We start from the raw sequence: 18092 nt of genomic DNA on the forward strand, positions 1-18092 counted from the left end.
TTCAACAAGTTGTGACAAATATAACAAAAGAGACAGATGCAAGTCAAAAAATATGAAGGCATGAATAGACACTTCGATAGCAGTGAATGTGGTCAATGCAGGAACAGAAATAGCATATAAATTCTTCAGAAATTGAAGCAGCATTCATTTATCTAGTACAATCACTACCATCACTGGCAATTCAGACTGTTTTGTTTCGTTCATACAACAGTGGTACAAGAGATGATCAAACAGAGTGGTACTCGATCCCCATTTCCCTGTCTACAGACATAGAAAATCTGGTTATTAGCAATTCAGCACAATATATTCCTGAAAGCAGCTAACATTGCGAGCAAGCTCAATACATATTGCCAGACCAATCATCAAGTACAGTGATACGTTTGACACTATACCGGTCAATAGCTCACCAGATATTCTGGAAATGGGGTCAACCATTGATAGCTTCTTTTTTGTCAATTAAATAAAAACGTTCTAAAAGTTCGTTTTCTGGATTCCACACAACGAATTAGTATATGTTTCAATGCAAAATCTTTCTGATAGCACCGAAATGGCTGTGACAACCTCGTTAACCAGAACTAAATGTACATCTATCAGTAGCATCCCCATTGCAAATACCAATTATATCAAATTTGCTTCATCAGCCTAACAACAAATACTTTATTCTAACTCGCAAGTATTTAATCACACTGTATGGTTGCTATCGACAGATATTTCAGAACAGAGAGATTATTTTAAACTGGCTTAAAAAACTGTTTAAATCTAGTTGGAGGTCTGGGACACAAAACTATTACAATGGAAAGTACAGAATTACTTTGTAGCTGGTTAGTAAACGGGAAACTGCTTCCTTTGTAGCATCTATAACTCAATGTGCAGATTTAAGCTGAGTCTATTGTATCGTACAACAACAGGTTACAGGTCTATGTTATCTGCCTTGTTAACCATTTAATGTTTTAATGTTTGGTGTTGATGGAATAACTATACAATATAATGTTGTATTCCATTTTTTCATCTACATATGTACACCAAGAAGCAGCAAGACAACTGTGTTCCTAGCAGTATAACAGTATAGTTTAAACGCTAGAGGCGGGAGTATCATATTACTTAAGCTAAACATTAAATATCAGAACATCTCCCTTCTTTAATTAAATTTAAATAATTCTTAAATGAATATATATAAAAATAAATGATCGTGTGTCATGATTTTTATCAGTTCATATTGTTGTCTAAAAACGTCTGTTCTGTTAATCAACCGCAAAGTTCACAGTGACAATAAAATTCCATTCACTCAACAACACATACATATGATAACAATTTTTATTAGAACACACTAATTGACATTCTTCCTGCTAAATGCCATACAAACAACAGTTTATCAAAACGAATATGATTATAATTGAAACAATACACTTTCACATAGAAGTAATCACTTTGGGTTTAACCTGTCTGCCATATCTTGTGATATACACTGGCTTGACAGATTCATTCACGGGCTTGGTTGGAAAATTTGGGGTGTGAACATTTTCACGTGGTGACAAATCTTGATTATTAAAGTTTGAGGGTGTCACAGAGTTTTCAGCTTTTGCTGAATTTTCATTTTCGCTGTTACCCTGAAAGTCAATCTCTTGTTGTGAAATAAAGTGCTCATTTGTTTTTAAAAGGTGTTTTCTGTTACGGCTATAACAAGCACCATCCTCCGTTTTCACAACATACGAGCGATCATTTTTATTTTCAGTCATAACAGCTTTACGCCAACGGTTATTGGAGCCCTGAATACATTCAGAACCGGCGATTATTTAGCATTTCTATCCTAAAAGACTTTGTCTTTATCCTTATGTTCTGCCAATTTAGATCTAACTTTATGTGGAGTAATATACTGAGGATGTAGTTCCATTTTCTGAGTTGGCAAAAATGACCTTAATTGCCTTCCCATTAACAATACTGCAGGGGAGTAGCCAATATTGAGAGGAGTGGACCTGTACTCGAAATTGGCAATCAAAGGATCTTTCTTTGTCCTTTTGGCTTTCATTAAGATTTTTTTCTTGCATATTTTTACATAAATTTCTGCAAAGCCATTTCCTGATGGGTGGTTTGGGGAACTTGTTTTGTGTTTGAAGTCCCACTCATTAGAGAATCTTCGAAATTCTCCTGATGAATAGCATGGCCCATTATCAGATATCACAATTTCTGGAATGCCAAATTTTGCAAATATGGCATGTAAAAGCATGCGTTGCAGCCTTGCTGGAGCATTATTCAAGTTTTTCTTGAATATCGGTATAAGCGGCATATGGTCAGTTTCAACTATGACCTAACGTCCATAAACCCAGTCATGGTGACGTTTGAGGCCAGATAATATACCTAAGCATTCCAGCTCTATCATCGCATAATTCTTTTGACTTGATGTCAATGATTTCGATGCATATGCTATAGGCTGACCTTCTTGAAGCAACGTAGAACCTAGTCCTGTTCGACTACTGTCTGTTTGCAATTTCAAAGGTTTCTTTGGGTCGTAGTTACCTAGTACAAGACCTGGTCCTGGACCTTATTAAATGACTCCTCTTTTGGTTTCTGCCATGAAAACTCATTTTTGTTTTCAAGCAACTCCCTTAAAGGACTGGTAACATCTGACAATTTTGGTGCGTATCTATCTCGGATAGTGTGGTCGTACAATTGCTTTATTCAAGTCATGTGGATCTAAACAAATTCTTATTTGTTCCCAGACTATTCTACAATAACCATGGAGTTAACCCAGTCTGTAGGTTCGTTGACCTTCGCTATGACACCTAATTTTTCCATTCGATCTAATTCTGTTTTGCATCTGTCTTTCAATGCAACAGGAATTTTACGTGGAGGGTGAACAAAAGGTTTTGCATCAGGATTTACCTGAATTTTGCATGCACCAGGGATATTTTTCCTATTCCCTTTAACACTTGAGGGTACTGCTTTAAAATACTTTGCTTTGTCATACCATTTGAGCATTGGCTGTTCACAGCATATGTGAATTTGAGTAGCCCGAAATATATTGATACGTTTAGGCTTAACAGGGATGTAGAATTTGTTTCGACTACATGCAAATTAATATTTTGAGAATGACCCGTGCTACTACTGCTACTACAGTGGAGGTTAACAATACCTTGTGTATTCAATGGAGAACCATCGTATGCAAAAAAAATATATTTCGAGGGTTTGAGAGCACTTTTTACACCCAGAGATCGAAAAACAGAAGAAGGCAAAATGTTAACCTGTGCTCCTATATCTATTTTGAATTTCACGAGCTTTTCCTTTGATCCCACACCAATTTCTACAAATGCTTGCTAATTTGTTACTTTTGATTGAACGGTATCAACAAACACTTTTTCACAATCACTTTCGTCACTTTCATTTTGCACTTCATTGATTGATTTGTTGACTCTGCAACACACTGCAAAATGGTTGTATTTCTTGCAAATTTTCCAAATGCCGGACATTGCCCTTTTCCATTTTGCCCGTTGCATTTTGCACATCTGTCGCCTGTGTATCTCGAGGGTCCCTTTTTTACAGCATTTATTGACTGTTCATTGCTGTCCATTGATTTGAGTTGCGTTTGTGCATACTCATACTTTGGCAAATTTGTATTGCTTTAGTCAATGAAAGCTTTTCGCCCTCTGTTATTAACTTTTCTCTTATTTTTGAAGATTTTACACCGAAAACAATTTGATCTCTTATCATATCATCTTTTGAACCATCACCGAATGCACAGTCTATTGCCAAAGTTTTTAATTTTGTAACATTGAATGGTCTCCCTGAGTTTCATTTTTGAATTTGTATCTGCAAAAGACAGGGTTTGATTTCGGCTGCACGGAGCAACAAAACTGTCAGCTACATACTGAAGACTCTTTCTTTGTTCTGCCGTTAATGTCAATGTGTTGAAGATTCCACGGCCATTATCGCCTTTCCATAAAAGCAGAACACCCATATACTTCAAATTCTCAAAGGGGAATTCAATGAAAGACCACAACTAAATAAAATATTAGTTGAATAGTATTGTCCATGCCCCAAAAGTACCTATTTGAACCTTTGTCAAAAACAAGTTTGAAATTCACAACTTACAAAAACCATTTTTCTTACAGCCATCACCATCTTTTGAATGGACAGGGGACCTCCAGGCCTTAAGGAGATGCGAAGGAGCGGTATCAATCCAGGCGAAATGAGTGACATTCCTAAAACAAGTTGTATGTAAACAAGACGGGCCTAATTATATCCACGAAAGATATTTGAACCTGCATTTCAGGAAAACAAATTCTTGACCCTTGTCATTGGGACCATCTTATGTCGGAAGGCAACATTTTGCTTCCATCGGTGACTTCTTTTTCTTCACCATTTGAAATGAAACAAAGGGCAGTCATTGCTGCTAAAAAGAGCCCCGCCTTCGTTTTATTACTAGATAAAGTTGATTAGCTTCCCCAAACATTTAGAAAAACCTGTTTCCAAAATAATGCTTCAATTTCACCTGTATCGTGATAGATATATTGTTTCTCTTGGGCACACGTGTTGAATTGATAATGCAATAGCGGGATAATGCATTTTAGTCTTGAAAATTTCGGTGAAATAAGTGGGTAGTTGGTTCGTCGAGTAACATATTTTAGGAAATTAGGGTTTGAAATTGCATTTGTTTTCGTTTAAACTGTACATTTTCTTAAAGATTGACACTAACTCTACAAGGAAAGTCCAAAAATGTAGAGTTTAGTTAAGATTTGATAAAGTTATGGCTTCTTAAACAGGGTCATGTCGGCAAATATATGGAAATTCAGGGTCAAGTCGTCACCCTTTACAAAGATAATAAAATAAAAATTAAAAAAAAAATTAAAAAATTGCCAAATTTCGCAAGTTACAGTTGCCACATCAGATTCTTACTAAAATTTGATAAAAAAAAAATGATAAAAAAAATTGATAAAAAAAATCGACGTGGGCGTGGTGTCAAAACAACGCAACCTGCCCCTGTGGGTATAGTAAACATCGAAGTTATAAAATAATAGCGTTTTTTTATTTTCTTAGTAATGATAAAAAACAGGATGCAGTTGTCTATCGATGTGATAAACACAATAAAATTCCAGACATTACCAAAATGCAGAAGCATAAATCCAGTTTATAGGAGCTCTGAGCATGTGTGCATGTGTTTGAATTGCAATTACAAATGGAATAAAATACCCTACTTGTTGGAACACCTACAATGTATGTACATTGTGTTTATTTGTTTATTTTACTAAAGGCAGTAAAGAGAATAAATACTTTATGTTTGTCATAAACGAAGTGAAATCGAAAACATAATGATATTTAAAGGAGATAATACCCTGATTTATATTTCTTCAGGGAAGTATAAATCCAATCATAAAATCAAAACTTTTTTTTTAACTCTTACCATTATGCTGCCATAATTACCACATTTTATTATTTTGTGCTGTGCGACCAAAAATGAGGCAGCTTATCTCATAATTGCCCGAAATCCACATATCAATATCATTATTGTATTTCATTAATTACGCTTCTTGAGTTATTGCAGGATCCAGTTCTAAAGAGTGATATTTTCACTGTTTTTTCGTACTAACAATGATAATTGTTATATGACAAAATACCTTATCCCCTAATGGTGCTCTATCCTTGCGCTTATCTTCATTAATGAAGGTTTTATATATATTTTGATAATTCCAAAATCAAGTCAAAACCTTTTTTCTAGTGAAAAAAAGTTTTGACTTGATTTTGGAATTATCAAAATATACATAGCAACCGTAATTTTTGTCAATACAAAAATGTGCTTAGTCTCTAAATGGCCTCATTTGAATACCCAGTATCATAAATGTCTACTGAGATTTTATACTTTTAAGAAAAGAGTCCAACCAATAAGAGTGATGTTTTCACTGTTTGTTTGCCATAGCAATCACATGTTTTGTCTGTAAGTAAATTTTAAACGGATTTTCAAAATCACTGCAAGGCCCTCTATCAATAAGAACATACCAAGTGCTACATAGCTTGAATGCTTGGTGAATTATTGCACATTCCGAACAAAAGTGTTTCCATATTTGTTTTGTGTTGCAATATCAACCACAAGATTTGTCAAAAAATTCAATAAAATTACTCCATAGCCTACTAGTCATCCTCTATCCACATACCAAGTTTCATTTACCTTACTTGCATACTTCTTGAGTTATTGCAGCATCAAATACCATTATGATGGATGTATAGACAGACAAACAAAAGGAGACTTACAACAATGAAGCATATTCCTCCATCCGACTGTGTGTATATTTGTTTTATTATGGAAAATTAGAGTACCAGAAATAAAATAATCTCACAAAAATCAGCTAAATGCAGATTTATTCTTATTCCAATTCTTTAAGCATTGTTTTACATCTCCATATATGTAAAGTAACAAGGACTTATTGATGAATAAACATTATTCTTCATCACAAACCTGATATAAAAGTTTACCACTTGTGAATTGACGGTATAGTGGAATATTCAAAACTTATCTTACAATTTTGTAATGAAAATATTTTCCTCCTTCCTTATTTCATGATAAAATGCTGGTCATTTAAGAATAATATTATAACTTTACCAATGTTTAACATTACATTTCAATGTCTTTTTCACTTGATAAGCAAGTATTCATAACTAAAATCTCTACTAAAACAAAAACATATAATCTGGCCTCAAATGCTCTTATTAGGCAGCATTTTTCTTTGTTAATGACAAAGTTTTTTGGTGAAACCCACTAACACTTCATTGGAAGATGTGGTGAACATCTGCAGTCACAACCTGCTCCAGATAACCAGGCGTTTTCGAGTCTCTAAGCTCACTGTCTACATTTGCATTGTAACTTGGCTCTTCAGCTGCCTCAGTAACAGTTGTATTGTCATATTCCATGTTCACATCTTCACAATCTAGCTCATCCAAGATGAGGGCTGGTTCTAGACTATCCGGTCCCTTCCCTTTGCCTCTAGACTTTGTCTTCCTAAGACTATGTTTGGGAGGAGGAGGTTTTTTCCCACTCTGCATTCCATCCTGCTCCGATCCAGAGCTTGTGTCAGGTAAGGTCAAGTAAGCTCCATCACATCTAAGTGTTTTCTCAGTCCCCAGAGAAAGTATTTTCAGGCTAGGACCTCCCCTCAGACCATCAGATAAAGATGATTCTCTAGAATGTAGAAACGTTGGTTTTGTAGGTTTCTTTATAAATTCTTGCTCATTTGAATAATTTGAAGAGTCAGATATTTTCTCAGAACTAGACGTTGAATTGTTTCTTTTGCTTTGTTCTTGTTTGGTAGCTCTTGAAGGTTTCAGTAACTTAGAGAAACCAAGTTTGTCTCTTGGTGAGTCAGGATTAGAACTAGAGTTGTCCTGTGTATGTGTGTCTTTAGTGTCTTGAGGTAAGACACCTCCCAGGATGTCTTGGATAGTCTTCACTGTCAGGTTTGACCGGGTTCTTCTAGGTTTCAAGGGTTTCAGGGCTGGACTCTTGCTCTTGGCTGCTTCCTCTGAAGATGTTGAATCTGAAGAGAAGAGTTTTAAATATTTGCTTTCCATTTACATAAAGTAATACATATTGAACAAGAGGACCATGATGGCCCTATATCGCCAACCCGATTGGACAAATGATTAAAAAGCTATTGATCAGAAAACATACTTGATGCCTCCTGCCCCTATGCCTCAGATGAAATTGTAATACTTCTCGCTTTTAAAATGGGCGTATTAAAACATGAAAAATATGTATTTGTTTAAAAAGTACAAAAGGCCTTAACTCTTACAACTGTTAAGTTGGAGTAATATAACTTGTCACAAAGGAGCTCATTGTAACTGTGAACACGTTTACAAAGTTTGAAATTGATATCTTCAATGATTGTAAGAAAATAAAAATATATAACACGAGAAATAAATGAAAAATTTATATATCAAAGATGTTTTAAAAAATACATAAATATTTTTGATAAAGAAAATTTCTGTGTACGATCTGGCTAATTGTTTCTAAAGAGAAGATTTCCATGGAGACAAACATTAAAAACTAGCCTCGCCCCTGGCAGCCATGTTTTTTTTATAAATCACAACAGGGTGAAGGAATTTGATAAATGGTTGTCTCGGGAACATTTCTGTGAATTCATTTTTAAATCAGTTAAATGTTTGCTGAAGAGGAAAAATGCTAAAAGTTTGCCATAGAGATAAATATTGCTTACTAGCCCTGCCCCAGTTTTTTTATGAATCAAACATAGAGTGAAAAAATTTGATAGTAGGTCTGTGAAATTATTTCAAAATTGGGCCAACAGTTTCTGAAGAAAAGGATTTTCAAAGTTTTCCATTCAGACATACATTGAAAAGTAGCCATGCTCCTTGCTGCCATGTTTTTTAACAAATCAACACTGGGTGAAGGAATTTGATATTAGTCACCTAATGAATATTTCTGTGAAAATCAGCCATGCGGATTCTGAGGAGAATATTTTCAAGGTTTTCCGTATAGACATAGAGTGGTAACTAGCCCCGCCCCAGGATATCATGTTTTTTTTATGAATCAACAAATTATTTTGAAATTGTGCCCATAGTTTTTGAGGAAAATATTTTCAAAGATTTCAAAAATATAGGCATATACATGTAGTGTAATGTAGCCCTGTCTCCTGGAGACCCATGTCTTTTTACAAATGAACATGGGTTGAAGTATGTAATACAGGGTCACCTAAGGAGCATTTCTGTGAAATAATTCGGAAATGAGAGAAAACGTTTTTCCTTTCTTTTGCCATGGCAACCAGAGTTCTGCATGACACTACTTTTATTGAAGGAATCTAAGGGGACCAACAAAGTAACATCTCTTGGGAGTTTGGTTGAAATTGTCCCAGAAGTTTAGGAGGAGAAATCAATATTTGAAAGAAGATGTTGACAACAGATAGACAAAAGAATAAAGATGGACAACGGACAATCACCCTATCACAATAGCTCTAGCTGAGCACTTTCTGCTAAGGTGAGCTTAAAATCAAAAACAATCTTAGGATTAATAAATTTAATGAAGCAAATTTAAATTATATGTAAACAGCAATATCTACCTTGCCCAGGACTATTTGGTGTCTTTGTCACTGCCTTGGGGTTTCCTGAGTCAGCTTCATCATTATCTCCCTTTCCAGTTTTTCTCTGGTTCAAGTTGTTCCTCTTGTCAGCTTTTCTCTGATCCCCAGGCTGGAGGTCCTGTCTCTGTATCTGCAGCTGACGGAATATCTCCAACTCCAGGTGACTCCTGAATTCAGCACTCTATGTTTCAATTGCAATTTATGCAGAATGTACATAAAGAAATGTACTCATTTATATGCCAAGCATATTTCTTAAAATAAAATGTTAAAATTTGTCATACAACAGATTAATGCAGGAACTGCGTTTGAGCTGACAAAAACAATTCTGTAGATGCACATTTCTTTTCAAGAAAAAAAGTAAATGCTTATGATGCATATTCACACTAGTCTGATCTAGTTTTTGAACTGAGACTACTTATATTAACACTGGTTCTAAATATCATGCTGAGAAATATTCTCAGACATGAAAAACGACACTTGAATGCCCGCCTTTTGATAATCTGGAAACTTTCGATGAAAAATCAGGCTTAGAAAAACATTACAAAAAAAATATGTGCAAAAGTTCATTCTTAACCTCTTATAATAGTGCAGATGTAGCTTAAATAATTCGAATAGCTTAAATTCAAATCATTTTTCAAAGAAAAGTTAAGAACATACCTAAGTTGTTTCTCTTTTTCATGTGACATGTTGTTGTCATGTACGTTGTCTAGTTTCAACAGCTGAGCAAGGAAAGGCTCCTGGGAACAGAGGTTGTCCTCTATCTTCTGTACACGTTGACCCAGCCGGTCCTCCATAAACACACCTCCCTAAAATATACAGGAGATTATTAAAGGGAGAGAACATTATATTCTCTACTATAACAGGTTGTGTTCTCTCTTCTACACTTGCTGACCCAGACGGTCTTCCATAAACACACCTCCCAGAAACAAACGAGAGATTATTAAAGGGAGTGAACACAGGTATTGTTCTCTATTATGTACAGGCTGACCCAGACGGTTTTCCATAATACACCTCCCTGAAATATACAGACTTCATAGCTTATAAGAAACTTAGGTCATATGTCTGGAACAGAAGGTCCTTAAGCTCAACAGATGAACATAACAAAAAGAAACAAAAACTTGGTTGAATACCACCAGTCAAAGTGTGTTTGTCTTATTGAAAATTAAGATGAATCAAATTGTCCTGATAAAATCTTATTCAAGTTTCACAATGGATCATTTACGTTAAAAAATAGAATTTTTGTTCAAAGCATATTATATGGTGGCAAATAACTGCCGTAAGATAATCTGTTAACATTTGCGATTTGTTTAGTGTTAACCACTTCATTTTCACGATAATTATTTAGCTATCTAGTTAATATTCTCATTACTTTTTTGGAAAGATAAATATCATTAGACTAAAAAAAGGCTTGAAAGTGCCCAGAACTGCCACCTATTACCTTTTTTAGCTGTACACCATTAACAGGTTATCACTTATCTATAAATATATTTATACAACTGGTTAACTACTTATGATTTGTGAATTTCACTTAGTAAGTGATAACACGAATCTTATTATGTTATGTTAAGCAGTTATTATGTTACTTATTAAGTGGAATTCGCAAACCATAACTAGATAACCTGTTGATGTTGTACAGCTAAAAAAGGTAATAGGTGGCAGTTCTGGGCCTGTTTTTTGTCTTACGTTAACAGGTTATCTTACGGCAGTTATATGCCTCCATAATATTACTATTATTCCATTTTACAAAGAACACCTTCTTGTTTTAACACCATGATTTGGTAATACAAAGCGTGAAATGTTATCTTAATTCTAAGGCCAGACCAAATTGATAACTTGTTCATTGGATTTTTTCCAAAAAATAATGGGGCGAGCGAGCAAAATAATAATAAAAATATTTGTTTTGCATTTAGCAAAAAAGAGGAGCGAGCGTCAAGAGTGAACAAATACATATAGTCATTTAACTCACTTTTGCTCACATTTTATCCACTTATTAACTAAACAATGATATTGTAAACAGTGCAAGGATAACATCCAGTGAAAGAATGATAACACTAAAAGATAATTCTATAGAAATATTAGTTTTGAGATCAAGCAAATGTATTTCTTTAAACTATTTCATAAATGAGAGAACTCAAAGCGCCAATGGTCACAGCCACCTGCCTGCCCAATGGCATATCCAAATCTATTAACTAGGTTTTCAACTTTTCCTTAGAAAAACATGATTATAAAAAATTCTCTATTAAAATACATTGTCATATCTCATGCCATGGAAATGACTAGACAAGGTGACATGAAAGATAACTCACACAATCAATATAGGCATTTGCAATCAAATATAAATAACAGCTATCACTCTTGCTTTGACTACACAATTGGCCTTGGTATAAGTTCTGGAAGAGAATTTACAAAAAACCTACACCTTGGTAGAATTGTCATTTGTTGACGTAATTTTCAAGAATCAGGAAGTGAAATCAATGTTTTCATGTTACCAATTTAGTCTCGATCATCTAGACGCTTGTATCCAGGTCTATATCGTTCATTGTCTCTAATTAGAGCGGCTGCATGATTGAGCCAGTGCTTTGATAATTGTTACGATCGAAAAACGCAGTTATAAGGGAAAAGGCTACATTCTACTAAACAAATTAGCGCTCGTAAAAAAATAAATATTTTTTTTCAGATGGTGCGGGCACAAGTGATAAAAAAATTAAAAAATTTTTTTTGCTTTTCTGAAGAAATAGGTGCGGGAAATCCGATGAACAAATTATTAATTTGGTGTGGCCTAAAGACTAGTCCTAAATTTTACATAGGAGGTGGTTTACTTAATACAGCCATTAAAACTAGAACTTGTCATACCTCTGATCCGCCACTAGATATACCATCATCTCCTCCGCCGTAAGTACAGTCAGAATCTGTCAGGTAGCAAGGTGGTTTCTCTGGCAGGCCATGTGACCCGGTGAGTGCATTCATGCGGAACAACAGCTCATCCACCTGATACTCAATCTCAGCCATTGTAAACTCCTGAATACACCAAGAAAATCTTCATATACCAAGCATAGTAAAATTACATATATACAAAGTATGGCAAAACTTCATATACCAAGTATGGCAAAATTACATGCATACAAAAGGTAGCAAAACCGCATATACCAAGTAATTTGGCAAAATAACATATTCGAACTACATATACCAAATAAAGCAAAACTACATTTACCAGGTAAAGCAAAACTACATATAACAGGGTAAGCAAATCTACATATACCAGGTCAAGCAAAACTACATATACCAGGTCAAGCAAAACTACATATACCAGGTCAAGCAAAACTACATATACCAGGTCAAGCAAAACTACATACACCAGGTTCAGCCAAACTACATACACCAGGTCAAGCAAAACTAAATAAGCCAGGTTCAGCAAAACTACATAAACCAGGTTCAGCAAAACTACATATACCAGGTCAAGCAAAACTAAATAAGCCAGGTTTAGCAAAACTACATATACCAGGTTCAGCAAAACTACATACACCAGGTTCAGCCAAACAACATACACCAGGTCAAGCAAAACTAAATAAGCCAGGTTTAGCAAAACTACATACACCAGGTTCAGCAAAACTACATACACCAGGTTCAGCCAAACTACATACACCAGGTCAAGCAAAACTAAATAAGCCAGGTTTAGCAAAACTACATATACCAGGTTCAGCAAAACTAAATAAGCCAGGTTCAGCCAAACTACATACACCAGGTTCAGCAAAACTAAATAAGCCAGGTTTAGCAAAACTACATATACCAGGTCAAGCAAAACTACATATACCAGGTCAAGCAAAACTACATATACCAGGTTCAGCAAAACTACATATACCAGGTCAAGCAAAACTACATACACCAGGTTCAGCAAAACTACATACACCAGCTCAAGCAAAACTACATACACCAGGTTCAGCAAAACTACATATACCAGGTCAAGCAAAACTACATAAGCCAGGTTCAGCAAAACTACATACACCAGGTCAAGCAAAACTACATATACCAGGTTCAGCAAAACTACATAAGCCAGGTCAAGCAAAACTACATATACCAGGTCAAGCAAAACTACATAAACCAGGTTCAGCAACACTACATATACCAGGTCAGGCAAAACCACATACACCAGGTTCAGCAAAACTACATACACCAGGTCAAGCAAAACTAAATAAGCCAGGTTCAGCAAAACTACATATACCAGGTCAAGCAAAACTACATAAACCAGGTCAAGCAAAACTACATATACCAGGTCAAGCAAAACTACATACACCAGGTCAAGCAAAACTAAATAAGCCAGGTTCAGCAAAACTACATATACCAGGTCAAGCAAAACTACATAAACCAGGTCAAGCAAAACTACATATACCAGGTCAAGCAAAACCACATACACCAGGTCAAGCAAAACTACATATACCAGGTTCAGCAAAACTAAATAAGCCAGGTTCACCCAAACTACATACACCAGGTTCAGCAAAACTAAATAACCCAGGTTTAGCAAAACTACATACACCAGGTCAAGCAAAACTACATATACCAGGTCAAGCAAAACTACATATACCAGGTTCAGCAAAACTACATACACCAGGTTCAGCAAAACTACATACACCAGCTCAAGCAAAACTACATACACCAGGTTCAGCAAAACTACATATACCAGGTCAAGCAAAACTACATAAGCCAGGTTCAGCAAAACTACATACACCAGGTAGAGCAAAACTACATATATCAGGTTCAGCAAAACTACATAAGCCAGGTCAAGCAAAACTACATATACCAGGTCAAGCAAAACTACATAAACCAGGTTCAGCAAAACTACATATACCAGGTCAAGCAAAACCACATACACCAGGTTCAGCAAAACTACATACACCAGGTCAAGCAAAACTAAATAAGCCAGGTTCAGCAAAACTACATATACCAGGTCAAGCAAAACTACATAAACCAGGTCAAGCAAAACTACATATACCAGGTCAAGCAAAACTACATACACCAGGTCAAGCAAAACTAAATAAGCCAGGTTCAGCAAAACTACATAAGCCAGGTCAAGCAAAACTACATATACCAGGTCAAGCAAAACTACATGAACCAGGTTCAGCAAAACTACATATACCAGGTCAAGCAAAACCACATACACCAGGTTCAGCAAAACTACATACACCAGGTCAAGCAAAACTAAATAAGCCAGGTTCAGCAAAACTACATATACCAGGTCAAGCAAAACTACATAAACCAGGTCAAGCAAAACTACATATACCAGGTCAAGCAAAACTACATACACCAGGTCAAGCAAAACTAAATAAGCCAGGTTCAGCAAAACTACATATACAAGGTCAAGCAAAACTACATAAACCAGGTCAAGCAAAACTACATATACCAGGTCAAGCAAAACCACATACACCAGGTCAAGCAAAACTACATATACCAGGTTCAGCAAAACTACATAAGCCAGGTCAAGCAAAACTACATATACCAGGTCAAGCAAAACTACATACACCAGGTTCAGCAAAACTACATACACCAGGTCAAGCAAAACTACATATACCAGGTTCAGCAAAACTACATATACCAGGTCAAGCAAAACTACATACACCAGGTCAAGCAAAACTACATAAACCAGGTTCAGCAAAACTACATAAACCAGGTTCAGCAAAACTACATACACCAGGTCAAGCAAAACTACATAAGCCAGGTTCAGCAAAACTACATAAACCACGTTCAGCAAAACTACATACACCAGGTCAAGCAAAACTACATAAACCAGGTTCAGCAAAACTACATACACCAGGTCAAGCAAAACTACATAAGCCAGGTTCAGCAAAACTACATACACCAGGTCAAGCAAAACTACATAAACCAGGTTCAGCAAAACTACATATACCAGGTTCAGCAAAACTACATATACCAGGTCAAGCAAAACTACATACACCAGGTCAAGCAAAACTAAATAAACCAGGTTCAGCAAAACTACATAAACCACGTTCAGCAAAACTACATACACCAGGTCAAGCAAAACTACATAAACCAGGTTCAGCAAAACTACATACACCAGGTCAAGCAAAACTACATAAGCCAGGTTCAGCAAAACTACATAAACCACGTTCAGCAAAACTACATACACCAGGTCAAGCAAAACTACATAAACCAGGTTCAGCAAAATTTACACCAGGTCAAGCAAAACTACATAAGCCAGGTTCAGCAAAACTACATATACCAGGTCAAGCAAAACTACATAAACCAGGTTCAGCAAAACTACATAAACCAGGTCAAGCAAAACTACATAAACCAGGTTCAGCAAAACTACATACACCAGGTCAAGCAAAATTACATACACCAGGTTCAGCAAAACTACATACACCAGGTCAAGCAAAACTACATACACCAGGTCAAGCAAAACTACATACATCAGGTCAAGCAAAACTACATACACCAGGTCAAGCAAAATTACATACACCAGGTTCAGCAAAACTACATACACCAGGTCAAGCAAAACTACATACACCAGGTCAAGCAAAAGTACATAAACCAGGTTCAGCAAAACTACATATACCAGGTCAAGCATAACTACATACACCAGGTTCAGCAAAACTACATATACCAGGTCAAGCAAAACTACATATACCAGGTCAAGCAAAACTACATAAACCAGGTTCAACAAAACTACATAAACCAGGTTCAGCCAAGCTACATACACCAGGTCAAGCATAACTACATACACCAGGTTCAGCCAAACTACATACACCAGGTCAAGCAAAACTACATACACCAGGTACAGCAAAACTACATATACCAGGTCAAGCAAAACTACATACACCAGGTTCAGCAAAACTACATACACCAGGTTAAGCAAAACTACATAAACCAGGTTCAGCAAAACTACATTAACCAGGTTCAGCAAAACTACATTAACCAGGTTCAGCAAAACTACATTAACCAGGTTCAGCAAAACTACATACACCAGGTTCAGCCAAACTACATACACCAGGTCAAGCAAAACTACACACACCAGGTTCAGCAAAACTACATATACCAGGTCAAGCAAAACTACATTAACCAGGTTCGGCAAAACTACATACACCAGGTTCAGCAAAACTACATACACCAGGTCAAGCAAAACTACATAAGCCAGGTTCAGCAAAACTACATAAACAAGTCAAGCAAAACTACATAAACCAGGTTCAGCAAAACTACATAAACCAGGTTCAGCAAAACTACATACACCAGGTTCAGCCAAACTACATACACCAGGTCAAGCAAAACTACATAAGCCAGGTTCAGCAAAACTACATAAACCAGGTCAAGCAAAACTACATAAACCAGGTTCAGCAAAACTACATTAACCAGGTTCAGCAAAACTACATATACCAGGTCAAGCAAAACTACATTAACCAGGTTCAGCAAAACTACATACACCAGGTCAAGCAAAACTACATACACCAGGTCAAGCAAAACTACATACACCAGGTCAAGCAAAACTACATAAGCCAGGTTCAGCAAAACTACATAAACCAGGTCAAGCAAAACTACATAAACCAGGTTCAGCAAAACTACATAAACCAGGTTCAGCAAAACTACATATACCAGGTCAAGCAAAACTACATAAACCAGGTTCAGCAAAACTACATATACCAGGTCAAGCAAAACTACATAAACCAGGTTCAGCAAAACTACATATACCAGGTCAAGCAAAACTACATAAACCAGGTTCAGCAAAACTACATTAACCAGGTTCAGCAAAACTACATATACCAGGTCAAGCAAAACTACATAAGCCAGGTTCAGCAAAACTACATACACCAGGTCAAGCAAAACTACATAAGCCAGGTTCAGCAAAACTACATACACCAGGTCAAGCAAAACTACATAAACCAGGTTCAGCAAAACTACATAAACCAGGTTCAGCAAAACTACATACACCAGGTCAAGCAAAACTATATTAACCAGGTTCAGCAAAACTACATACACCAGGTCAAGCAAAACTACATAAACCAGGTTCAGCAAAACTACATAAACCAGGTTCAGCAAAACTACATAGTTTTGGTCAAGCAAAACTATGTAAGCCAGATAAAGCAAAACTACATACACCAGGTCAAGCAAAACTACATAAGCCAGGTTCAGCAAAACTACATACACCAGCTCAAGCAAAACTACATACACCAGGTCAAGCAAAACTACATACACCAGGTCAAGCAAAACTACATAAACCAGGTTCAGCAAAACTACATATACCAGGTCAAGCATAACTACATACACCAGGTTCAGCAAAACTACATATACCAGGTCAAGCAAAACTACATATACCAGGTCAAGCAAAACTACATAAACCAGGTTCAACAAAACTACATAAACCAGTCAAGCAAAACTACATACACCAGGTCAAGCAAAACTACATAAGCCAGGTTCAGCAAAACCACATACACCAGGTCAAGCAAAACTACATAAGCCAGGTTCAGCAAAACTACATACACCAGGTCAAGCAAAACTACATAAACCAGGTTCAGCAAAACTACATACACCAGGTTCAGCAAAACTACATACACCAGGTCAAGAAAAACTATGTAAGCCAGATAAAGCAAAACTACATACACCAGGTCAAGCAAAACTACATAAACCAGGTTAAGCAAAACTACATACACCAGGTTCAGCAAAACTACATACACCAGTTCAAGCAAAACTACATAAGCCAGGTTCAGCAAAACTACATACACCAGGTCAAGCAAAACTACATAAACCAGGTCAAGCAAAACTACATAAACCAGGTTCAGCAAAACTACATACACCAGGTCAAGAAAAACTATGTAAGCCAGATAAAGCAAAACTACATATACCAGGTCAAGCATAACTACATACACCAGGTTCAGCAAAACTACATACACCAGGTCAAGCAAAACTACATACACCAGGTCAAGCAAAACTACATACACCAGGTCAAGCAAAACCACATACACCAGGTTCAACAAAACTACATACACCAGGTCAAGCAAAACTAAATACACC

General features: G+C 36.2%; 1 protein-coding gene across 4 annotated transcripts in view; it reads right to left on the bottom strand.

Moving 5' to 3' along the window:
* Positions 1 to 6331: 6331 nt before the first annotated feature.
* Positions 6332 to 18092, bottom strand: part of LOC128232845 (uncharacterized) — a 383378-nt gene continuing 371617 nt past the window's right edge. For all 4 annotated transcript variants that reach the window (XM_052946615.1, XM_052946639.1, XM_052946631.1 and 1 more), the window contains 4 exons: positions 11931 to 12095; positions 9735 to 9883; positions 9057 to 9244; positions 6332 to 7520 (listed from right to left, as the gene is read on the bottom strand). In XM_052946615.1, the coding sequence (XP_052802575.1) occupies positions 6754 to 7520; positions 9057 to 9244; positions 9735 to 9883; positions 11931 to 12095 (1269 nt within the window). In that variant the 3' untranslated portion in view covers positions 6332 to 6753. The remainder of the gene's footprint in view (positions 7521 to 9056; positions 9245 to 9734; positions 9884 to 11930; positions 12096 to 18092) is intronic.

The sequence above is a fragment of the Mya arenaria genome, chromosome 1 (genome assembly GCF_026914265.1).
Source record: "Mya arenaria isolate MELC-2E11 chromosome 1, ASM2691426v1".
NCBI lineage: Eukaryota > Metazoa > Mollusca > Bivalvia > Myida > Myidae > Mya > Mya arenaria.